The sequence below is a fragment of the Tinamus guttatus genome, unplaced genomic scaffold (genome assembly GCF_059628265.1).
Source record: "Tinamus guttatus ecotype Peru unplaced genomic scaffold, ASM5962826v1 Tinamus_guttatus_pri_ptg000197l, whole genome shotgun sequence".
Taxonomy (NCBI): Eukaryota; Metazoa; Chordata; class Aves; order Tinamiformes; family Tinamidae; genus Tinamus; species Tinamus guttatus.
The window spans coordinates 932,123-958,240 of NW_028288731.1; the positions used below are offsets into that span (position 1 = coordinate 932,123).

Genomic DNA, 26,118 nt, shown 5'->3' on the forward strand with positions numbered 1-26,118 from the left:
GGCTGCTTCAAAAATTGAGCCCCGAAGCAGTGTTGGGTTGAGCTCAATTTCCCATCTATATTTAAGTCACTGGAACACTCTCCTCCTTGCAAATAAATTTCAGAGGCAGGCAAGAACCAGCAGCTTACAAGAAGGAATGTAACCAAGTTCCCTTCTAAAGGCATTTTGGGGACACAGATGGGATTTTTACATTGATGGTCCCTGGAAAGCAGAGACCTTTCCATTTAGGACCACACACACACTTGTGCCCTGGGGAGCGCAGCCACTTCTGCTTCCTCCCTTGGGAGCGCAGGAAGCATCACCTGAGTGCTCATGTGGATGCCACAGATAAAGGACAAAATCCCTCCGCCTGCCCCATTTCCAAAAGGCAGATGGAAAGAGCAAACACCTTCAATACTGAGGCTCTCTGTTGAAGATTCCCACCAACACATGAACAGGAAAAAAGATGAGCTCAATCCTGGGTCTGCGCTGCCTTCGCAGAGCTGCAGTGCAGGAGAAGGTTCCTGCAGGGCCACAGCAAAGGCCAGGTCCGTTTCATCTGCGCTGAAACGAACCACCCACCCCAACATTTGCTCAGTTCTAGCAGTGAGTTCACAGCAGTGAAAGCTTCATCGCTGCCACTAACCACCCTGAGTGCACAGTTCCAGTACAGGGAAGAGCTCTCGTCTTTGGGGAACACTCAGCTTCAGAAAGTCCCTTGGGGAGCTCTTGCTGCCGCTGCTCTCCCCTCCTCAGCCTTTTTGGAAACCACAAAGCAAAATGCAGCCTACCAACCTGCAGGAGTGGGTGATACAATTAAGGTACTAATAGCACTGTAATGGGAATGTACCCAAACCTTATGTCTGAGAACTGACTTAAAATAACCCCCTGTTCCAATTTCTCAAGCTCAGTTGCTCTCCAAAATTACCCACCCCTCCAGCAGCTTAAATAGGTTTAGCCAATTACGAATTTACTGGAAGAACCCTCCTGGTCTTTTATTGCTTTACAGAAGATTCTAATAAACCTTTCTGCTACTCAAGGACAGCATCTTGGTGATTTAGAAGCCCCTGACTAAACCCTGGTTGTGAGCTCCGCGCACAAGCGAGCGGCCATACTTCAGAGATCAGGACCCAGCTTCCAAAACATCCCTGCTGCAGAGCATCCCTCGCATGCTAGAGGCTCCTGCATCTTTGCACCAAGGAATTGCATAGCCTCGATGCCAGAGGCTGCTGCATGTCATAACCAGGCATCAGTAAGGCATGAGGATAAGCCACCTCTCTGTATTCACAGATGCACTGCTGGTGAAGGGAGCAGCTCAGGTCTCAGCGACTTGCTTGCTGGGCAGAGCACTGGGCCATGACTGCAACTCAAAAGCCTTCCAAGTCCTTCCCCTTTTTAACTATGGATTTTTATCGTCTTCCACTGTACCACTGCTCCAGATCTCTGTTTCTCTTTCTAGTGAAAGAGCTCAAGAGGAATAAAAGGCAGGGGGGGAACTCCTCAGAGAACCAACAAACACAGATTTTTGGCAGCAGCATAACCACAGAAGTTAAAGGATGCTGTTACAGAATCACACCATAAATTATGCATTTTATAGCTTTAAAAACAGATGTTCTTTTTTTCCTGCAGGCTAAAGAAATTAGATAGAAAATGCAGGCTCTGAGGCAGAGCTCTAATGACTTGCTAGTCCCGCCTGGTATTTTCACTCCCTACTAACAAGCATCTTCAGCAGCTCAGCAAGGGGCCTGATGCAGATGTGTGACACCCCAGCCTTGCTTAGGGGCTTAAAAAAGCACCAGCAGCTCCGACACGCTCCTTTAAAGACACTGCCACCATCGACTTCAGTCAGATCCTGCCTGGCAGGAAACGATGGTCTCAGCACAACTGCCTCAATATTTGTGAATTTACATGTTTTCATTAATAACTTGACCATACTTCAATCTACTCCTTTCTTCACTTCACAAAGACACACCTGCAGAGCAATGCCATAATTTAGAAACCCTTAATTAAAACTGAGCACCAGCCATAACAAACCAGAAGAATTTTTAAATACCACAACTTAGAATTAAAAAAGCCCCATTCTCCTTTCAACATGTAATGAGTAGTTTCCCATAACAGGGCTGTTGAGGTGAATACCATAAACAGAAAAATTAAGAAGATAGAATGAATATACACGGCATAGCCTTCCCTTCTGCTTTAATTAACACTCAGCATTACTCCAAAGCTATTAAGCTGCTGTTACTGAAGAGGACTAAAAATCTGCCACCTGAGTGATGGGTATGTGGCAGCACAGTTTACTCACGTTAGAACAAGGATGCAGTCATTTTAAGTTACCAGCTTTGTATTTACAGCATGTGCATAAACACACACACAAGCTAATAAAATCAACCTGTATCACAGCTTGAAATTGAGGTTAAGGGCAACTTAAAAAATAAGTCACAGCTGCATGAGCTTTAGCTCGAACACCTACACACACTGAGCTCCTCAAGCAGTGTTATTTTTCCCGTTGTTACCATTTTCAAAGCTAAAGAATCAAGTAGGACAGAAGGACTCATGCATCAAGCAAAATGGTCCTTTGTAGGGGGGACTAATCAAAACTGGCTCCCTGAGGCTACACCAAACAGAAAATTTCTACCAGTAACGGAGTCCACCAGAAAACATTGCTAAATGTTGCCTGTTTTCCATGACCAATATTTTGAAGGGAGAACGTGATTTTTGGGAAAGGAGGAAAATTCATAGCTGTATCAGAAACATACCTATCCTCCACAGGTGCAAATTTTCAAGAAGAAATACAGTACATATCCCACATAGCTATAGACTGTAGGGAAATATAACAGAACTTATGAAGGCATCTTCTAGAACACAAATCCATCTTTGTCACTTTGAGAAACAGCCTTTCTTTTTTATTGAACCACTAGTGTTAATGCTCTGTTCTCCAAGCTTAGTCTGGGAATTCAAACTATTAAAATTCCAAAAGTCTGCACCTCCTTTGTGTGTATATATAAACAGTCATGTAAATAATGCTGTGACTGCAACTACAGGACATATATGCTGCTGTATTTAGGCTTAGGGCAGCTAAACACAGGAGTCAAAGGCCTTCTCAGATGTTTCACTAGTATCCTCCCCTACGCATTCCTCAGCCCCTCGAAAATGAGGGCTCTGAATTATCAGCACCAAGAGCTGAAAACACCAGGGTGTGTTCAAATGAGTTTTTCCACATACTAGGTCACCACAACACAGACTGTCTGGAGTAATTCATGAGACTGAGACTTCTGTCTCAACTGTTTCCCATTTTGGGGGCCAATCTTGCTCTTTTGATAGCTAAACTCCAAACTCTGTAGTTATTCTTATTGCATGTGCATCTACCTCTTCTTGTCAGAAATTTTAGTATAATGAAGACATGAAATACTGATTTTTTTTCATGTTTGAAAAGAGCAAGTTGTCTGAAGCTTTCATTTTTCCACAATAAGACACAGCATTTCTCTGAAACTGTTTGCTGAAAATCTGTTAAAACAGTCAAGATACTCAAGCAGCCTGAGAACAAGCAGAACTGCTGGAGTGAGTAGAAAGATGCCACTGATGTCCTTTCTAGAACAAATAGTAGAGGATGTTCAAACTCCAATATCAGAACTACAAGCACAATTTTGAAGACCCTAGAAAGAAACAATTTATCTTCCATATACCTATTTCTTTCATATATGTAAAATCATTTTAATGAGAATAATCATTAAGTGTGTGTCTTGAAAATAACAGACAAGACGACTGCAGCCAGAAGGGAGATCCTAGCGTGCTCTTCCAAGCAGCTTCTGCCAGAGGCCGCAAACTCATCGTTTTTTCCGTCCCTTTTTTCCTCTTTTTTTCCCCTTCTTCCCTCAAGGAATACTGCCCTGGAGGCAAGGAAAGCTAACCAAACACTAGATTGCAAGAGTATAGCCAGCATGTCAAGGGGAGGTGGTTTCACCACCGTGGGATTCTCAAGATTGCATCTGCAATATTGGGGAGTCCCAAGTGGGACACAGTACAGGGTGTATCGACAAAATGAAGCAAACTCAACTGCAAACTCAACTACCTATTGGGAAGCTACAGAGAAGACAAAGGCAGACTCCTTCAGAGGTGCTCAGCAAGAACACTACAGGCAACAGACAAGTTGCAACAAGGGGAATTCTGACCAGGTAAGAAAAAGTATCTGCACTAAAGGTAATGAAACACTGGAACAGGGGCCCAGAGGAGAAATGCTGTCCTCAATTTCAAATGGCATCTGGACAAAGTCTGAGCAACCTGATCCAACTTTAACACTATTTCAGGTCTCAGCAGGGGACTAGATGACCTCAGAATGTCCCTTGCATCCAAGATTTTTCTAAGAAATTTTAGCAACAGACAGAAGTTCTTTTCAGGCTCAATGCCAAGCTCTCTTTGAAGTCCTATTACGTGGAAAGGAAACACAAAATGACAACTATTAGACTAATGACAAGTACTCACCACCATATTGTAGGCATCAGGAACTTCAATTTCAAACTGAAACTTTCCACCTTGGTAATAGCCCTCATCTAGTAAAACAAACAAACAAGAGCCACAATACAGATGGTTAAATAAGAGAAAAGAAACAGATGTCATGTAATACAAAATACCTGTCATTAAGAAATATTCAATGGTAACCCCATGCAGTTATTTTAATCTTTGTAATCTAGTTATACCATAAAACTCTAATGTCATCTAGTAAAATTACACTTGAAAGCATGTTCATCATCCTATTTTTTGACTACCCCTTTCCTAAGGATTTATGGCCAGATTTCTTGTTTTCATATGTTCTTTATACTCTCTTCAACCAGATGAAAGCCAGTCTCTTCTCATTATTAATATCCCTTCCTAAAGGCCAACACTGAAGTCATTTGCCAACAATAACTATAGCAAGCAGAATGACATCTTCTGAGTCATCCCTGAATGCAATTCCAGCTAGTAAAATAAAGATGTCTTACTCCGCTCTCTAAAGGATCTCTTAGGCTAAATGAGTGAAAAAGAGAAAAACTCATGCACCAAAAAAAAAGCAGAAAACTGGTTTTCTATTGGTAATATACCATTACTGCAATGGAGAGATCGGTTGGTCAAATAATTAGTACAGTATCAAGTACTGAGTTTTGTAAAAAGCATGCATGAAAATGCAACTCCTAATATGCTGCTTTTCACCTTATTCTCCAAGTGTGAGCTTTATCTATTACTGGGTAAATACCAAAGGTTATTCTTGCACTCACCATGCTTCTCTTCCTCCAAAAGAGTTATTGCCTTCCAATTACCAGACTTCTTCTGAGCCCTAACTATGGAGGAAGGGAAGAAAAGAGCTAGAGAGAGGCCTCCCTTTCTAGAACAAACTGAACTCCTCAGCCAGACTCACAGGCACCACAGTAAGGGTAAAATCACTGTCAGACAAAAAATGAAGTAGGAAGGGGCCCTGCAGCTGTAAGATACCCCTAAAGGGCCAATTGCAGCTATCCAGGCACCAGACAATCTGCATCCAGCCAGATCAAGCAGTAAAAATAACAGATGAAAGCGGGTGCAGATAAAGTGATACATGCGACACCTCAGCATACTGCAGAAGGGAACTGGCTCGTTTCTCTGAGCAGCAGTTATCCTGGATGTATCAGCTTGGAAAACCTGCCTGCCTCCGTCAACTTCGGATTCAATACTGAATTATTCAAACTGCCAAATTCTAAAACACGAAACCTGAAAATACCTAGCTGCACTTAATGGGAGACTGAAATAGGTAACAGTCAACCTGAAACTCTTGAGTCTTCTGTGCTCAGAAGCCAAGATACTCACAAATGATGTGAAACGGGTCTGTCTGGCATGCAATTATTGTACCTTTATTATGGAGGGGCATAGGCAGGTACCTGCCCACACTGAAGGTCATGGACACCTGAGGGATGCTCTAGTCCAAATTACTTCAAGCACTCTAGATCTCCAGATTGTGCACTAACAGCCATGGAGAAGACCCAAGGGTCACTAAGGCCAACCCTCACACACCAGTCTCTTCAGTACTATTATTATTTTTTTAAATCAACATAGGGTCCTGCTTACAGAACTCCCATGTGGCTCATGCTCCCACCAGCCAACACCCTCTATTCCCCTGCTCCGCTTGCACTCCACACTGCCCTCCCAGAGGCTCGGAGCTGATGCTCACACAACTGCAACAACCACAAGCCTGCAGCCAACTCCTCCTCCCCTTCCCCTTGCAACCTCTCAGCTGCTGAAGGGACTTACTCCACTAAATAACAAATTCTCACTTGTATGACACTGGAGAACACGGTGTGATTTGGTTTCTCCCAGGAACCTCTGTGTGGGCCACTAAGATTCAGAGCACTGTGTATCAGCATGAGTTTTTGGCTCCAACAGCAGCACAAACAACAACAACAACACAGCTATGGCTGTTTTTCTCCATCCCACACAGTAACATTTACAGCTGTCTCCACAATGAGCTACTGATTTCTAGCACCTCGCCCACCCAGATCTTTAGCCATCCCACATACATGCATGAAACTGCAGGCCTTGGCCACTGCAGATCTACCTTTAACAGTCTGCTCAGCACACATGGTTCAGGGACATTCTCCATTTCATCCCAATGCAATTTTGGAGTAGGTCTCATTGATTAAGCAATTTTGTCACGCAAAATACACTTTACCAACAAGGAAGTGCACATGCAGAAAGGAAAAAAGGCAGAGAGATGGCTATCGATGTAAGAATCTACATATGCCTTATACCAAAGAAAATCCTCATATTTAAATGACTGAACTGTAATACAATTGTCCAAAAGAAACTGAGGTGAGAGCGTGGCCAAGACCCCAGCCTCCTGGCAGGCACGCAGCAAGAGGAAGAGCCAGGCTCCCACCTCGCTGCATGCCAAGGCACCAGGGCCAGCACCTCTGCACCGCGCAGGACCCGTGCGGCAAGACCCCGGGGACTTCGCTCATGAGAGGTACGGAAATAAGAGCAGCGGCTCCTGCACTAGCTCTGCGTGCGGGAGCAGGAGAGGGGCGAGCTCAGGGCAGCCCTGCTTCTACCCAGCTCTGGTGGGACTCCTTTCTGAAGAGGAGAGAGCAAAAACACACACCCTTCACCACGGCAAAAAGAAAGTCTCCTACAGAAGCCCTGGGATGAACTGACCACAGAAAGGTTAAACGATCCCTGAAGTCAGGGAAGAGGCAGGACTAGGCATGCCTTTGATACCCAGGTGTTTTGTAACTGCATGCAATATTTTATTTTTTTTAAATCAATTTTATTATGTTCTAGATAAGGCTAGAAAAAAAAGCACTGAAAGTCTCAGAGCACTTTGGACTCTGCATCCTACCTACAGCTATTTTACATGCACTACACAAACCAATTCCCCTTGCCTGAAACACAGATTAATACTCCTTGTCTTGCATTACAATTCCTAACTCTTCATTTCACATTCCTGGTTTACCTTGGCATCAATTGATGTAAACACTAACAAAAAAGGAAAAAAAAAATCCTTTTTTTTTTTTTTTTGATAGCCTACTTTTTCCTGTTACAAAGTTAGGAGACGTTTACCAAATGCAAAGCATCCCTTCCTCCCCCTTTTTACACTTCTCCCTTTATGTTTGTAAATCTCTAAAATCTCTAAGGCAACAAAGCATGCAACTCATCACCAATCACTCAAATTCATATTAAAAATTCATATCCCTGGAGAGCCCCAGCACCTGTCCAGAAAGCAGGCAACGCATTAACAAGACTGCGAGCCTTCACGGTGAAGCATCTTACGGCTTCACAAATGAAGCAACCTGGCTTTCTCACGCGGTTGTCTTCCCCTTTCTCCCATCAACAGTCATACCGAGATGAAAACCTTCTATTTGTTACTCACATGAAAATATTTGATAAAAGCTGAAGTTTCAGCAAAGTCAGTAGTGAGGAAAGGGCTGTAAATAAAGCAGTCAGCTGAAACAGCTTTAGAGTGCAACTCAAGCTGGTCACTGACAAGGACCTGTGCAGGAAGGGACTAGGTAAGTGCCACTGCTCCAGTCTTCCTACTGCTTAAATTCAAATCTTTAAGTTCTACTACTTCCACTTTATCCCTTTAAGCAAAAAGAAGGACAAGGAGGCACTTCACTGGGCAGCTCCTCAAGTAAGCAGCACTGCAGTGCTCAGCCAGGCTCACCAACACCTGCCTTGCCACGGCAAGCAGAACAGAAAAGCCTCTATCAGAGCCCTCAAGAATAGGATGCAGAAATTAACCACACTATCCCAGATTACCCCAACTGCTTGGAAACTATAGGGAAGTCACATTAACTCCACACGTTCTTCTAGCTTTCCTCATGGGCAAGCTATCCAAATTCACACATTTCCCCCCAACCAGTGTCACGCATCTAATATTGGACTCCAAATATCAGTGTAGTCCACAGACTCCACCTGCCTTTCTAGGTCTTTCCTAGCTCTTGATCTGCCATGCTACTGGCTACAAACAAAGAGGCAACTGGTGCCGTAACAATGTTTTTACAGAACAGAACTGGTTCAGACAGCACAAGGAGGGAACAGCTCCAGACAGCAGAGAAAGTCAGCAGCATCTGCTCCAGGAACACGTAGGTTTTACCATCACAAGGGACAAACCAAGTCTTTCCTGTTTTCTGCTATGATCCTATGCCTCTACTCAATACACATTGCAAGCAGAGCTATCACATAAAGAAATCTAAACTGCTCAGACCATCAGTTTAAACAAAATTTATTATGTGAAACAAGCAGTCATCGTTGTCAGGATCTGCCACAAAGTCATTTTCATCTGACACTGCCTGTCAGACTAATCCTGTGATACAAATACAGCAAGATTATGATGAGAGGCAGAGAAAAAGGGAGCTGAACCTTTATTCTACATCCCTTAAAAGGATTTCTAATCAACATTGATGGGAAAGTTCATTTCTCACTTAAGTTGCGAGAACCTAAAAAAAGGTTTTTTTCATTATCCATTCACAACCAGCCAACACGACTGCATAAAACAGTCCCCAGGGAGAGACTTTCCCTATAAAAAGGCATATGGGCACTGACCACAAGTGTCATTCTTTAGGTTAAAAAGCAGGCTCAGCTGGTACCTGCACAGTACTCTGACCAGCAGCTACTGTGAGAAACTGTCCTGGTTTCATAATTTACATTTAGAGAATGCAAGCTCTTGTCCTAATCAAAATATGAAATAACTTGAGCATAAAATATTTTAATAACTTGAGCATAAAATATTTTATCAGGATAACATCACGGTTACGACGCTGTTACCAGTTTTCCAAAGGATGCAAGCACTGCAACAGCAAATGATCCACCTTAGGGGTGAACCCTAAGAAGGGGGTCTTCAAGCAGCTCCTCACGACGCAGAGTATCAAACCTGCCTGCCCTGCTTACCAGACAGAGCCTGGCAGCGAGCGCTGAAGGCAGCGCTCAGTATTCCCTGGCAGCAGCAGCCGGGCTCGGCTCCGCGCCTGCTCTGCAATCGGAGAGCTGCAGAGCTATTTGGAAGCGCTCCCGTAGGAGCCAGATGTACAAGCTGAGTTTCTAGAAGTAACTCAACTACTCAGCACTAGAGAGGATTCCAGGCACAAGGAAAAAAAAAAGGCCGCTCCCCTATAAATGTGGAGATTTGTGTAACAATGTTCAGATATTATAACAGGTGCTTCTAGCTGGAATTTTTACTCATCTGAGTCAGGAAAAAAAAAAAAAAAAAAAAACTGGGAACCACCTGGCTGCCTCTGCTATCCCAGAGAGAACCAAGATTTAGAACACAATAGAGCAAGACTTTTACAATAATAAAACTAATCAGAAAGCTGCAGAGATTTTCTTGTTATGCATTATATCCTGCCTTCAGCGAGCTGTGCTAAGCTGCAGCTGATCACAAGATTCTGTACCTGAATTATGCACAGCTGAAAATAGATGTTTACTTCGGCCAGACTGCAACTGCAGAGACTTCAGCTGTGCAGCTATATTTAGAGTAACAACATGTTAATTAAGATCATCTCATTCCCAAGATCATTTCAGCAATGAAGCTAGCACAAAATCCATGCACTGCAAGGCCTTACACCACCTTTCCAACAGTTAGGAGACTAAGAGACTAACTCATTAGGTATTAAGGCACTTCTATATTAATATAAAGCTACCATTGCTTCACATCTAAGACATTCTTGACTTGCATCAGAATGACCTTGTAAAGTCAACTCATTTCTGAACTACAGGAAGGTGTATCACATAAAAGAGAACAAATAATTGGTATGGATGAACAGACCAGCATTCACCACATACATGGGAACATATCTCCTATACAGAATGAGGTGTTAGCAGTTCCATACTCCCACTTTCATTTATTATTTTGATTATACTGAATAGAGCATTTTCCTCCCTCATTTTTCCATCACAGAAGTTACATGAAGGGGCATCCTGACAAAGACCACCCAGAATTTCTTCTGCCAGTAAGAGCTAGTTGATTCCAGCAAAGTAATAACAAGAGTGACATCTAGTGCCCATTTAGTATCAAGAGACTGGATTTTGGGGAGCATTCCTATATACAAGCTTGCATCCCTCAAGTGAAAGCCATTATTTGTACAGTTAAGACAGCACAAGTAGCATTGCATCATAATTCTGCTGTTAATACAGAAAATGCAGACCTATAGAAACCAGTTGGCAGGAAAGTGCTGATCCCAGCAGCAGCAGCTTGGACATTTTACAGTTCCTGCATAGGTAAATACTCATGCTTAAAAACGCAGCACAAAGTCTCAAAAAGAAGATGTAGCAGTGATAGGAGATGTGCCTAAAGTTTTAGTGGATCTTCCACAGACCTTCATCCACAAAACTCAACTTTGCATTCTAAAATTGACAGCCTTAATTATATGTGCAACAAGCTCCATTTCAGATAGCTATTAAGAAACTCACCTGGAAATAATGAATTCTGAAAAAGTATTACTGAGTCTTCATTTATATTTAATACCATGCCAGCAGGAGCTCCACAGTATACCTAAGTGGTATCAGTACCAAAAAGTCTATTTTCCACATTCAGCATTCAAGGACTAAGACTCACACATATCTGATGCCTTCAAGCATGCATATATCTGAACTTTTATACCGATGTTGAATCTGTCATCTTTCCTTTTAAATCTAGAGAATCAAGCAATTGGAAAAGAATGAATCTGCAACATAACAGGGCCTGTAATACAGTAATTTCTCCAAGCATTGACTGAGATTTTTCCCTCAGCAAATAAAATCAGGGGCAAAATTGGCTGAGAGGAAAAATTTTTTTTCAATCAAAGTGAACAAGCAGGACCTGAACAATTCCTGTATTTGCTTAATTTTAACCACTATTTCCAATGGAACTTGGCTGTCAAAAATCCAACCTTATTTCTCCCCTGCTGCTACAGTCGCTATATTACACGCACAGTTTTTTAAATACTATTGTCAAAATATTTTATTCAATTTTTGAGTAAAATCTTTGACTTCAGTTTGTTGAACAACCACTCAAAACCAAAAACAAGTTTAGAAAGTTACCTGGGATTACAGTTAGCTGAAAGTAATGAAGCTTGTTTGGGTCGGGAAAATTCACTTTACATGTACCTGCAAAGAAAATACGTCTGCATCAAACAATTTTACTTCTATCCTTACTAAAACAAATATATCATCTTTCATATACTCCAAGCTTGCTCCCCAATTAATTCTTACATTCCAGTTAATTGAGCTCCTATGCTAAGGGCCCCCTTCCCACAGGGTTACTGCTCAGACTCCTTTATGCCAACTCACCTGTACCAACGGCATTTCATTCCATGAGCTGTGAGAATGAATTCCTAGCTCTAATTAGCCTAATTCATTAAATCCAAGAATGAATTCCAAAATCACATTAGGCTATCAGATCCTTAAACTGTCCCTTCAAAAAATTCTCAAAATCATTTAATAACATGGGAGCTATTGTATTAGAATGAAAAGGAGAGGTCCATGTAGCACAGCTGCATAGTTTTTTTGTTAGAGAAATGTGCTCTAAAAGAAGTTATCATTCTGCCTGGCATCTGGCACATTTTAATCCATCAGGCAATGCTTCTCTTTTTCAGGGCAGCACAATCAGCCCGGAATTACTTGAATCTGATGAAGTGACCACTCCAGAACCAGCTGTTGACAGTGCCAGGAACGCAAAGACCCGGCAGGCATACACAGCATTCCAGCTCGCCTGCCAAGGCATGCACAGCTACTATACACTTCTATCCTATGTAATCCTGAAGAGCTTCAAATCTGGTATCTCCAAACATACTAAGTGCTTGCCCTTACTCTACTACAGCCTTCCAACACTTAACTGCTTTCCTTGAGCACCTTCCAAATGTGAAAGAGAACTACCAGGGCAAGCTTTCTTTGTATGTGTTTTATATGCTGTGTAAGCAGTTACACACAAAGCTGGTGGAGCAGCCTTACAAATTAAACACTGTTTGCATTCTCACACTCTATGAGTCGAAGGAGAATAACTAGAATGAACACATGTGAAGAGGACAACAACATCAGAGGTTGTCTGGCAGCTGTAATGAAATTAGTCAATGGTTTCCATCCAGCAGATGGAACTTTACAACACAGCAGCCCGTCGTTTGCAACTGATGACACAAACCCTTCTCAGGCACAAAAATAGCCTTTCTTGAGCACAGCAGAGTCAAGCTGTCAAGCTGGCACTAGAATAGGCCTATGTCCATGGATGCATTAAGATCCATATTAGGCAGCCTTAAGCTTCTGAATCTAGCAAGCTGGCTGTCCTTTTTGCCTTCGTCAAGAAAATAAACAGCACTAGAGATGCACACTTCATCTGCACGAAAAACATACTATATAACTGATGTTAACTACACTTTGTTAACTACAAAGTGTAGTTAAGTATTTGCATTGTAATATCTAAACACTGAGGTGCTCCTCTAGCATCCATTATCCAATAAAAAAGTCTCTGCAATGAAATATAACAAAAAGCTAAAATAACTCTGTGCGAGCTTTCAGTAGGACTGTCCAAGAAAGACGAGGATAACTAAAGGAAGAGTAATGCTTCTTCATGTCTTCCCCCTTTGAAGATTCTGTTCTGCTCTGCTCCTAGTTTTTCCCATCAGAACCTATATACTGAAAAGGAGGAATTTTTGGTGGTTGGTTTTGAGATCCAAGAGCTGATCTGGATTTAAAAGGGCTTGCAAAAACAGAGAGACCAAAAAGACACAACATTCAGGGGTCTAAACCAAAAATGGTGAGCAAAGCTTCCCTCAGACTGGGAACACCAGAAACATCTCGAGTTACCTGTCAGTATAGTGAGGGAGAATATTCACTGCTTTCTTTTGAAGGACGAGCGCGCAGGTAAGCCGGCACAGTGAGAACCTGCACACATACTCTCAGACTGCTGCTCACACCTCTTCCCCTGCTTGGGAAGCATCTTGCACTACTCAAACAAGAAGACGCAGCACAAGAAGCTTCACGGAGCGAGCAATGGGCTCTAAAGATGCCTCTAAGCGCACCATGCAATCATTTATTTTGCTTGTCCATATCCCAAGTATGCACTGCAAAATCGCTCAGACACAAAATGCTGCTGCCCTGGTCTATGCTTGAAGGCAAGGAGAGCTCGGCAACAGCTCAGTTTTACTGTCAACATCCCCTCTCAGCAACAACTGCAGAGCCTTGGGAACTTCATTCCCTTTTATAAAAGGCTTTTCATTTTGCTGCCCATTCTTGAAGTAGCTTCTCTCTCAGGATCAAGAAATTAACTATTTTATTCTCAGCTTCAGAAGCAACGTGTTACTTACCATGTACTTTTAAAAATCTGTTTTACTATTTCCTAAAATATTATTTTATTACTTTAAAGGGAACATTAGTAATGTCTGCTTGTAACAAAAACAAACATGAAAGGGAGATCCCAGGGCTAAAAGCAGAGTATCTTCTTTTTTTTTTTTTAGGAACATGGATTCTGTTTTTTAGTATTTATGACCATTCCCACTATTAACAAGCATTTCAGATTACATCTCATGTGAAATGAAAAGACAATAGACTGGTTTAATGGGTTTCCTGAGAACTGAGCTACTCTTGTTTTGGAAGCTATGAGAGAAGGGAAGAGATAGGAGCAAGGTATGGCTTTCCCTAAAGAAAAGGGATGTCATTTGCATTCATATGTCAGTTGAAACAATCACAGTGAGCAAAGCTTTTCTCCTCAAAATGCATGCCATTAAATACTATACTTACAAGGTAAATTAGCTTCAAGTTCTGCAACCTCTGTTGAGAGAAAAAAAAAACAGTTATTTATGCAAGTATAAAGCCATTCCTGAAGTCTGAATTGGCAGATCTTCTAACTTAAACTACCTAGTAAATAAAATTTTATCCTGAAAAACAAAACTAAGGAGCACAGATGATTTACCTTGAAATTCCCCTTTAAGTCACACACCTTACCCAGTGATTCATTGCTAAAAATGCTCATCTGCCCTACAGACAATGCAAACACCCTGCTGTGATTAAAGGTTCAGCTCCACCAAGTCTAAAGCGCCAGGGCTTCTCATACACAGATGGCTGGTGCTTCAAGAGACAACCTTATCCAACCCCCACACCAAGCCAGTCTACACAGGGCTCTTCAAACGCATAAGGGCAAAGCTGCCCACTTTAGCAGATTACACAGTGACAGGATGGTTCCAGGCAAGGATTTCTCAAGTGTTTGGGATGCTCCATCCTCTCCCTACATAATCTGCTGAAATCCTGCTGCATGGCTGCTGCTGGATTCCTACTCTGTCTCCTCCTGCAGCATTCATCAGCTTTCCCTCTCTCACTGACCTGTTCCCTGCTCTCCTGTGCAAGGCCAGGCTCACACCAGACATTGCTCTGCCTGGAAAAATCGGCATTAGGAGCATTAAAGCAATATGAAAAGATAAACCCTCACAGCCAGCTTCTGGCATAGCAGCCTGCACTTGTGTATCCCCATGTCTGCAGCCTGCTGCACCAAGTAACAGTTCACTGAGGAGCCCAGCAAAGAGTATCATGCTTTCTGCATCAAAAGTTCATAACTGCACTTTAAAATTCTACATTCAGCAGCATTTGAGTAACTGTAACTGACTTAACCAAAAACTTGGTACTAATATACACATTATACTGAGGACCTACTTACATTTGAAGTTTTCAGAGTGTAATCCTTCCAACAAGCAAAAAATGCAGTTTCAATATATGCAAAGATTTTTACTTTCAGGAGGTGGGAGAGAAAGACAAATCACAATTTACAATTTTTCCCCAAAGTATGTGTATGCAAGAAAGCAGAAAGGAAGAACATAGAATTTGAAGCAGCCCAAAATGCTTCAGCTACCAGTGCAGACGGTAAGCAACCTTGTGTTGCAGTTAAGCACCCACATCAGAATTCACCTCCCTTCCCAGCTCATCACCTTCATATTCATCAGCCTCAAGTATTTGGAGGAATCACCAGCTCACACTGCAGGGGAAGTTTAGGACCAGGCCTGTTTTTTTGAGGGCTGTTGATTCCTTTTCCTTATCATTTCCCTTGTGAACTGTTCGACTTAACAAATCCCACCTGAGCAAAGGGCAGGCAGGGGAAAGGGGAGAATTCAGAGAACCAAATCTGAGCAAAGGCGGCAGCAGCAGCCCCACTGAGCCACTGCTTCACCTCTGCAGCACTCAGCAGGAAGTTCACTACTCACACGGGTTTCAAAATTACCTGCAAAACATTCAGACTTCAGTGTTTCCCTTTGTTTTGGTACAAAAACTGTTTTCTTACAAATGCACAAAAACGAAGATGCACCCAGGCACAAGTACAGAACAGCAAGCTCTCTCAAGGTATGCAAACAAACAGGCTATAGCGTACATGAAAATTTTGTGAGTCAAGGTCCCACCAAAAATAAAGGTTTTTAACTCAGCAACAAACCACTAAAACAACAAACAGCTCTATCCTTAACTGCTTCAACCATCTAAAATTTTAATCAGCAGCAAAGTCAGGAAATAGATGTTACCACCTGCACCATGTTAATAGGGGTGATCAACAATAACGAGCACATTTTACAGGGCCAAAACCAGAGCATTTGCAAGTTTTTTCAAATGGTATGCATCTTTGACAAGTCTTTACATTGATATCATTTTTATGTTTTGCTGCTTTAAAAGAGCATTTTACCATACAATTTGAATTTCATCAAGATCCTGGTATTCTGCCTTATATATTGCCTACAAAAAGCAATAGCCTCGTCAAAATACACTCCTCATAAGTGAATGCTTCTTGTGCATTGTGCCAACTTTTTTGGATGTCTTAACAAATTCGTAAAGAAGGAAAATTTAGAAGCAACTATTAGAGTTCAATCACACTGAACTTCAGAGGGCTTCAGAAACCTCACTAAACTAAAACAAACTTAATCCCACGCATGCACTGACCTCCGCTTCCAGTAAGCAACAGTTTCTATAGAAAGACTTACGAAAATCCGAATTTAAGCACTTCACGCAAGCAATACTTTAAGGAGAAGCATGGCTAGTGTTCTCCATTTGTAACGGCCACCCCACCATTCCTTAAGATGCAGAGAGAGACAATTGAACAGTCCACCTTACACAAACACAGTGCCCCCCCCCCAAAAAAAAAAAAAATTGAAAAACTTCCTTAGAAATCAACGCCTGCTGACTCAGGTCAGTGCTGGCCCAGCAGTGCTGCAGAAATACTGCAGAGCATCTGAATTCCTCTCTCTGTCAAGAGGGCTGGCTGCCAAGGCAGACCAAGTGCCAGAGGGCTGCAAGACCCAGCACCCACGCCGATAAACTGTCCCAGGCAGGTCCAAAAGGCCACGGTGCGAGCGCAGACACGTGCCAGAGCTTCTGCTGGGGACAGACTCAAATACAGCCATTAGAGATCCAAGCTTGCTCCATGCCTCTAAAGCCTTGCTAGATCCAGTGCAGAAGCAAGGCCAATGGGCATTTGTATTCGCAGAGTGGTGCTCTGGACCTAGCACCTGCCCAAGCCAACAAATTCTACAGGGCCTGAGCTGGCTCCCATCCAGAGGGGATAATCTGCAATTTGGACAACACAGCCACAGGTAACCAGGAGTCACACTGCACAGTGCTTCCTGCGTGCACCCTTCAGCTGCTCCCAGAGTTTCAAATGCCATTGAGCTATAGAAAGAGTAAGAACGCAGCAGGTAAACTTAAGCGTGGCACAGACTTCGGAAAAGTTGAACACAAACTGGTGATGCTGCAGAAACAGCTCGAGAACCCTACAAAAACAGGGGAAAAAGCTAAAAACAAACAGCCGAAGCTACACATCGGTGATTTCACAAATGATTAATTTCCCCTACCCGTGACAGTTCAGGCCAGAAATGGGAATGTACACCCTTGACATGTGTACAAACATACAGTTTATGACATACCACAGGAACATTAGACTACATAACACACAAGCTATAATCAAAAGTTGCTCTGCTCCTTCCCCTGCCCCCAGCTCAATGCAACAAGTCAGAATATAGAAGTGCTTTGTTTGCTGTCCTGCCATCAAGAGCCAAGCCAGATGCTTCCCACTGCAGCTTGCTTTTAAGCACGCAAACTGAAAGCATTATTTCCTCAAAAGCAACTAGTGTTTTTCTCATCTGCAATGTTATTTTGCGTTGGCTTCATCCAAAAATCCCCTCCACTGCTTGCTCCCAGCTCAATGTACATCTTAAGATTGTTTGAGGTGAAGACAGACCTTGAAACTCTTAAAAGATAAAATAAAACAAAATTCTGTCTTCTAATTCTAGCAACACAATTCTTACCCATCCATCTTCATAGCTTTTTGTTCTTAGCTCCTCCATACCTTATAAAAACACCAATCTCGCAGTTGTAAGTCAAACAATTCGCCTAATATCACCAGTTATTAAATATATTAAGAGATTCAGGGATTCCTTCCTCTTCCAATGATTACTTTCATCAGGATAACATCAAATCACATGCTTCAGCTTCTATGCATTATTATCTATGCTGCAAAAGCTATTACCCTGGCATCAATAGCTAGAACAAGCCACTGGGGTTAGAAATAGAGGAAAACAAACACTGAAATACATCATTTTACTTCCTTCTTCAGGTATACTGCAAAGCAGAGCCTAAGAGCTGAAATAATTCACTGAGCCAAGCTTTCCCTTGCCAGTCCTAGAAGTATCTTGGTGATACTTTTTTGAATTAATTTCAAATCCCCTGGTATCTTGCTAGCTTTAGTATGTCAATCACAGTTACACTGCAAGTGTTTTATTGTAAACCACTAGTTTTCCCTTTAATAAATACTAATCGCTTATTTACCACAAAATTTTCCAATGCCTTCTTCTAAAATATGGGATTTATTTATTTGGACTCAAAAGCATCATTATACAATATGGTTAGTATTTTCTTTTCAATAAACAGAAGCATTAAAAAAACCCATAATTTCAGTGTTAACAAATTAAAGATGATTAAAAAAAATCCTAAGAAAGGTGCTATCTTCTTCCTCTCAATTTTCTCACCTACTATTGTGACAACGAGCATTACTATACTTGCAGGTCTGAAATAAGTTAATATATTGATTTCCCTTGTTTTTATTTACTCTGCCCACTTATCTGTGTTTTTATACAGTAAGTTTCACTCTTCCTTTTACTGCCTTGGGCTTCTACAAAAGCCACCTGACACATTTTCAGTTTTTAAAAATCTGGTTGTAAAGCCCATGTACCATGAAGACCACCGAGGGATAAACCACGCTAACTTTTTTTCCTAGTAAACCAAGTAACTTCAAGATGTCATTTATAAATAAATAAAACACCACTGGTAACATAAAACTGACTGACATTTAGATGCAAGAAAAAAGCAGCTGAAGTGAAAGCCTCTGTGATCAATACGCATACACGTCAGTGGCACTGACACTCTGGCATTTATTTTTAATTCAATGCCTGTTATATAATGTTAACCTTATATAGTACTTTGGCTTGCTGTCCTCAGCTGCTTTCAAACTTTCAAAAAAAGGAGAGGCCTTTCAAGTTCAGCACAAGGCCCCGAGCATTACAGGAGCAGGCACCGGCCACTACTCCTACCTTAAAGTTCATCCGTAGAGGGGAACTAAGTTGCTTTAGCATTAAAAAATGTTTGTGTGCACACTATCAATTTGAAGGAATTTAACTCAAAAGGAGATTCTCAGCAGAGAAGTTGAAAGTTGCTAAAGCCAAGTGCAATGCTTGCTCTACTCTAACTCACATACCAAGCCTGCAGAATTAAGGTCCTAGTCTCCAGCTGAGCCTATACTGAAAATCCAGCTACGAGATGCAAGAATGAGTCACACTGAGCTTTTAACAAAGTTGTGTTTTCTTTGAGTCTCTCTTCCCTGAAGGAGAGGCAGCAGAACCTCTTCATACACATGATTTCTGCCTATTTCCCCCTCTCTGCAAGAGTATTTACTTTTTTCCCCCTTCAACTGCACGTTTCCCATTTAATTTGTCTTGATGCATGTTAGTCACCACTTGGTCTCTTTCCAGTTCATCCCTTCTTGATTATAAAGCCTCTCTCCAGGAATTGGCAGTCTAAATTACTGGTCCTTGTCCACCCTTACCCCTCAGAGGCTTCTACCCTTAGTGATTTTAGAGAGCTTCTTTTAAGATGTCTCAGGTCACAAAGGGCCCCATTATTTTAGGAGTAACTTTTTCACAAAAGCGCAAAAAGCAGCATCCTATTTCATTCCATCCAAGGACAGCAGTCAATCACAGTCAGTAACTCACGTCTGCAATTTTAGCAAAAATATTTCAAATTGGGACGTGAAGTTTTCTCCTCAGTAGTTATACCTAGATTATCACTTTTTACCCCCCACATAAAGGCCATATCAGGAAGCAAACATACAGAATTAATTTACATTTAGTTTTCAGAATTTGCTAAGTACCATCTACATTTATCAGCAGTTGGAGTCATAATCATTCATCTCCATAAACAAATAGGCATCATTTAATTTACAAGTCTCTGTACAATACATTTGAGGATGCAGGACTATCAGTGTACCAACACAGCCTGCAACAGATCCCACTCTGCCTTTCTGCACTAGACTCTATGCACACAGCAGGGACTATTTAATTCACAGCTGCCAGAGAACTGACCCTACCCTTCCACCCATTCTGCAGCGACTATGTTTGAGGTCTCAGGGAGAGTTTCTGCCTAAAACTGCTTTTTTTAGGCTTAAAGTTAAGCACATAAACAGGTTACCACAGTTGTATACAACAAAACAGCAGAAGACGTTCACTGCTTTGTGTGCAATGGGAGCCTCTGTCATAGGCAGCTCTTCACTCCTGCAGATCTAGACAAAATAATTTTAAAACTACCAGTATTAGAAGTCCCCCCTTCACTCAACACTGAAGATGTTGCTTCAGGTGACCCAGTATTGACAACTGCTGCAAGTCCTAGAAGCTTTTGTCCTTAGCCACTTGACCAATTTTGCAATTGGCCTACATCTCGTAAAAAGCATGGCTACAAAGAGACCTGGGAAAAGCCATCTTTGATACAGCTACTTGATTTTTCTCTCGCTTTCAGTGGGGTTATACTGAAGTGACCTACTTCTACCCTCAGTTCCCAATTTGGTCTAGAAAAGTCACTCTAAACAGACCAATAGCTGCTTGTACACTTCTCTTTAGAGAGCCACGTGACAATTCTCACAGTCAGACCCGACAACATTCACATTTGTTGGACAGATGCTTGCAGCGACTTGCTTTGAACACCTGGAGCTTGGGACTCAGCTTGTTCAATACTTGGTCAGCTGCTGTTTGCTAACGGTGATAATGGCAATAACCATGTCAGTATTAATTTCATACCCCTTACCTCTGCAGGAGGAGAAAGACTGCAAATAAAGTTTTACTCTTAAAGTGTGAGAAATGTGACTGCTCTTACTAAGGGCAGAGTTATACTTCTGGTACTTCACTTTCTAGTGTAACTCAAGTGTGTTTATATTATGCTAGTATTTTTTCCCTTTAATCTACACTTGTAGGCTAATATAAGCACAGATTACATATTTTAGCAGTTTGGCTTTGCAGCTTAGACTGGTTGAAGAGTTTATTCTTCCTGTTCAGTACTGCCTACCTGCCCTCTCTCCACCCCCAAATTAGTCAAATGAGAATCCCCAAACTTAAAGTCTGAAACAAACAAGCAAAAGGGGTTTAAAATGCATTAATGCTCCCAATCCTTAGAACAATCCTAGAAGAAGAGATAAGAGTGTGACAACAACAGTCCATGGTCTGCCTGAGATGCTTCTCAGGGCACTGAATACAACTTGAAAGGAATTCCTCCCTCAGTGTACAGCCACACAGCAACCCCTCCAACTTATTACAAAAAGCCATTTGTAGCACTATAGGTGGGCAATGCCATCCAAGCAGATGCACAAGCATCATTCTGAAGTCCTTCTGAAATAAGACCACAAAACTTGAACAATTCGATGGAATGGCATGAACTATAACCGCACAAGCTTAAGCATCAACAGTTGTATTTTCACTGTTGACTATTTTTAATAGAAAAATCAACATGAACAACACACACCTTGCTACTAGACAAAGCTGGGCAGCTTGGACATTACAGCACCCAATGGTTACTGCAGGGAGTAAACCAGAGTTAAACCACAGCATTTGCAAAGTATTGGTATCTGTGAACTTTAAAATATAAGATTATTTGTATTGGAGAAAAACTGAAAAAAGTCCTCTCCCCAATTTTACTGTAAAACAGCATATTTGGTCAGTCTTGCTAACAGCCTTCTTTATGCAGAACTGCTGCAAAGTAAAAGCTTTTCCCACCATTGCAGAGCCAGATAGTTCGAGCCTCCCTCCACCAGCCTTTCCGGAAGGCTACGCTGGCCTTTCACAGTTGACTGCCTCTGATTTATGTCATCGAAGATTACCAGAACACGGATGTTACTTTCAGGACATTCTTTACTGTCACAAGAAGTTGTGTTTTTGCGCAAAGAATTACCTTCCTGTCAAGCCAAATCTGATATTCCTTCTCCTACATACTCAGGAACACTTAAGTGCCAACACCTGACCACAGTGTTTAACTGAAGAGACACTGTAGTTCCCCAAGGATGGATTATTTTGTCAATAGAGTGTGCAGAATGCTTTTTAACTTTGGCATAATTTTAACAAAAGCTAGTGTCCTACAGCCAAGAAGTTGGTGAAGATCTGAGATATACCAATAGACAGTGCACAGTGCAAATCATAAGGTAAAAAAAAAAACAATTTAGAAATATTTCTGGAAATGATTTTATACTGAACTTTTTTTATCATGTCCTGGCAGCTGAATTGAGAAGTGTAAATCCTGGAAATTTTAAATGTAAGTTCCTTTCACCTTTAACAAGCAATTTATCTCGAACTGACACTCTCCGAGTTGAATCAGACGCTGGATTGGATGCACGGGGTCCTCTGACGCCATCGTCCCGCTTCAGCTTGCTTGCCAGAGTTAGCATTACTGCTCTCTTCAGCCTAGAGCACAAGCATTACAAGAAAAAGTTACCAAAGCTCAAAACACTAGGAGAAAAGACATGTGAAAAACAGCTTACAGTCAGACCTGTATTTAAAAATTATTATATTCTTAGTAAACAAAGTGTATATACCTAAATAACATGACTGTGTTCAAAGATGACTGTTGACGAGAACTAAAGAGGAAGTTTGTTATGTAAATACCAAGTGCAAGGCCAAGAGGAAATTCAGTCCTACTGGAAAAGGTGTAGACTTTCATTAAACAGTGTTCAGCCACCTAATTTCACTGCACCATCTCCCAGAGTAGAGCAACTGCTTGACCTCACTCCCTCTAGAGAATTACTATAAAAATACCCTACCAGACTGCTGGCCAGGTAGCCTGCTGGGTCCATTCTCAGCCCTGCTTCAAGTGACAAGCCATTCTGGGCTACTTTTTGGCTGACCAGAGGAGAGGAAGGCGAGGGATCACTGAAACAACTCTGTAACACTAGGAAGTGAGTGTTGAGTCAGGTATCAGAACACAGGAAACAAATCCAAACTCCAAAGCAGTGCTATTATCTGTGCAATTGCACAAGAGTAACACCCGAGGCTCTGACAGCACAAACTGATGAGGGACAAAGTCGTTCACACACAGACAGTTAGTAACCAGGACTGAGAAATGTTTTCTTTTGCTATGTCAGTCCTCTCCTATGGAAGATACCAACGATACAGGAAAGGTGGACGAGATCCTAAAATTATAAAGTTATTCTTCAGATCTTCTGGCTTCCCAAAAGATTTGGACTCTTGTCCTAGTTAAAGGCAACTCACCCTTTTTCAGCAGTTTGGCCAAAACCAAAAAAGTGCTGACAAGATCCATACCCTTAAGATACTATTACCACTAATACAGCAAGATTTCTTCTCTCATACTGATTCACTAATCTAAGTCAAAAACTCTGTAAAAAACCATCCAGTATTCAGTCTGCATGTGCAATAGTTCGAACAGAAGACCATGCTGGTATGACATGAGCAATGTTACTCAAGATAAGAAGAGATGTCAAAGAAACATCAGCTTTCACAGTATGAAAAGGAGGAATCAGTTGAGATGCACACAGGGTTCATGGCTGAGTTGAAGAAAACACCAAGATAATATGATCACAATGCAAAGCACAGACGCACTAAGAAATTCAGCCGCATCAGCTTCAGTTCTGCATTTTGGCATTTCCTTCTTGTAAGCAAGCCCTGAAGTGAAGTTTACCAGGTCTCTCACAACAGGGGTTACTTTAGTTTGTTCCTTTACTCATGCCCCAGGCAACGGGGGAGAAAAGCCTCTGGGCTGCCAGTCTAAACACCGCATCCGTAAAAACAGTCCTATGGCTTCCCAAGCTTGGAGAAGAACACAATGGATTTACACCAGCAACAAACCAGCACTGAAACACCAGCTACGGGGCAAAAGGAGAAACAAAACTGTGACATGACACTCAGAAATTATGAGCAGCACAGCAGTGGACCAAGTAGTAGGATTTAAGAAGCAAAGGAAACTTGTTTCACAGCAATGCTTTATAGCAGGACACTCTAGTAAGCTATACAAAGAGGACAGGCTCACAGAAGTTGACAAACATACTTGGTAGGCACAAGAAAGATTTAGAAGGAAAATGGGGGCAAACACAAATGCAGCTTGCCCAGCTGAGACAGGGAGGCCTTCCCCGACTCCCATTGCCCCAGAGAGAGAAAGAACAAGCAACCAAAACACGGTATTTTCATTTCCTGGGGAAAGACAGCAGCTGTTTTCTCCGAGGTGAAGCAGAAAGGGGGGGGAGGGAGGGAGGAAACAGGGTGACAGAGGCTTCTAAAAGAAATAAAATTCAGAGAAAAATCATAATTTTAAAAAAGCAAAATAAAAGTGGGCGCTGCAGAAACTCCTCCCCAGAGGCTCTTAAGCGCAAAGGGCGGCTGAAGCCCAGCACTGCCCCAGACTCGGCACTCGCGCCGGTATCCTGAGCCCCCCGAGCTGCGGCACCGCTGGGTACGCGTCTCGTTCGCCCCCCGCGCCTCCCTGAGGGAGCAAAGCCGCGGCGGGAGCCGCTACCGCCACCGTTAACGGCAGCCGCCGCGCGGTGGCCGGCTCCGGGCAGGCCCGCAGGGCCGGGGCCGGCCTCGGGGAAAGCGTCCCGCACCCACCTGAGCGCGGAGTCAGGACCCGGCTCCGGCCGCAGCGGCCAACACCATGGCCGGGACGGGGACGGCGGCAGCTCCTCCCCGCGGCCCGCCCGCCTCCCTCGGCAGCGCCGCCGGAAGTGCCGGCGCCTTCAACAAGAGCTTTATGGGCGCCGGCGGCGCGGACAGCGCGCCGCGCTCTCGCGAGACCTGCGGAAGGCGGGAAGGCCGCGGGGCGCCCGACGCCATCTTGCGGCGTCCGTGACGCCGCGGTGTCGCCGCGCTCGGAGAGGGGCGGGAAGGGCACGGCCGTGCGGGTTGGGGAGGGGAGCCGAGAGGGCTTAAGTAATTTAAACTACATTGCAGCTCCAGACCTGTAGCAGCAGTGGGCTGTCTAACAACAAATGCAACAAACCTGTTGCAGGGGTGTATTTAATATCACGGCTTGGATATCATGTCTTTAGACGCACTTGAATGCTTGGTTCTTTGGCAGAGCTTTCTAGAATCAAGTTAAAGCAGGCCAATAAAACTCCAGCACATGCATAGCTTTCCATCTTTTATCTTCCAAAAATAAACACGACCAAAATTAAGCCATCACAGAGAAGCTTGCAGGCTGGAAGAGATGGATAAGCAAAGGCAGCGAGAGACAAAGACATCTAGATAGAGAGATGGCAATCTTACTGGAAGTGAGAGTCTCTTGCTGTGTCCTACCTCTACACACAAAAAATCTAGTCTGGTAGAAAAGAAATGGACATATATACAAAAAGGTATCATATGAGATGAATGCATACCCACACTTCCCACTTTTTAAAATTATTTTTTCGATATTTTCTTTCATGTTTAAGAGGGTTTTTCTCATTCTCTCATCTCCTTTTCTCACTGAATCTTGAGGTATAGAATACTCTAGAAGCTGATCTCTCCATGAACCAGAAGCAAGGAGACCAGAATCTTGACAGAGACTCCGTTAACACAAAACAGACTATTTTGATTTTCTAAAGCAATTTGGTACCATTATTTCTACATCTGTATTTATATCTCAACATTAATTATTATCTACAAATGCTAAATAACTATTTCAAAATGGTTAGCAGACCCTGTTTTTGGCCGATGCGCACATTATGGAATATGCTGTTTTCCCATCATTGTTTCTTTGACTGCAGAAATATTCCATATTCACTTGTCAAACTTGCAGAGTTCCAAGCATCAGTTGGTACCTCAAACAAAACCAAGATTTCAATTCTTTTTTGGCAGGGGACAAGCAGAAATCAGTGGCTGGGGTTTTAACTCAAGAAGGGTAATTTAACATGATTGTTTCCAGAGCTAAAACTGAGAGCTCATTTAGTTTAACATGATCTGCTTTCATGTTTTTTAAAGCTTGAGAGCTATCTCCAGTAACTTTAAATCCTTTTCTCATGCACATAACATCTGTCTGCAATATTGCTATCCTACTACTGTATTTCGATCCCCCGGGGAAAAAGTGAGTTAGAATGATGTTTTAGTGTCAGACAGTAGACGTAAAAAAAAAAAAAAAAGGCAGTATCCTGCTGGTTTAATATTGTTTCTTAGCACACACGCACACACA

General features: G+C 42.4%; 1 protein-coding gene across 3 annotated transcripts in view; it reads right to left on the bottom strand.

Moving 5' to 3' along the window:
* The window catches only part of UBE2F (ubiquitin conjugating enzyme E2 F (putative)), a 61,466-nt gene extending 36,830 nt beyond the window's left edge, over positions 1–24,636 (bottom strand). Inside the window, exons 1-5 of one of the 3 annotated variants that reach the window (XM_088523685.1) lie at positions 24,561–24,636; positions 22,273–22,406; positions 14,188–14,217; positions 11,497–11,562; positions 4,459–4,526 (exon numbers count right to left, since the gene is read on the bottom strand). In XM_088523685.1, the coding sequence (XP_088379811.1) occupies positions 4,459–4,526; positions 11,497–11,562; positions 14,188–14,217; positions 22,273–22,390 (282 nt within the window). In that variant the 5' untranslated portion in view covers positions 22,391–22,406; positions 24,561–24,636. The remainder of the gene's footprint in view (positions 1–4,458; positions 4,527–11,496; positions 11,563–14,187; positions 14,218–22,272; positions 22,407–24,560) is intronic. The other 2 variants (XM_088523686.1, XM_088523687.1) reach the window with 2 other exon arrangements.
* Between the last annotated feature and the right edge of the window lie 1,482 nt (positions 24,637–26,118).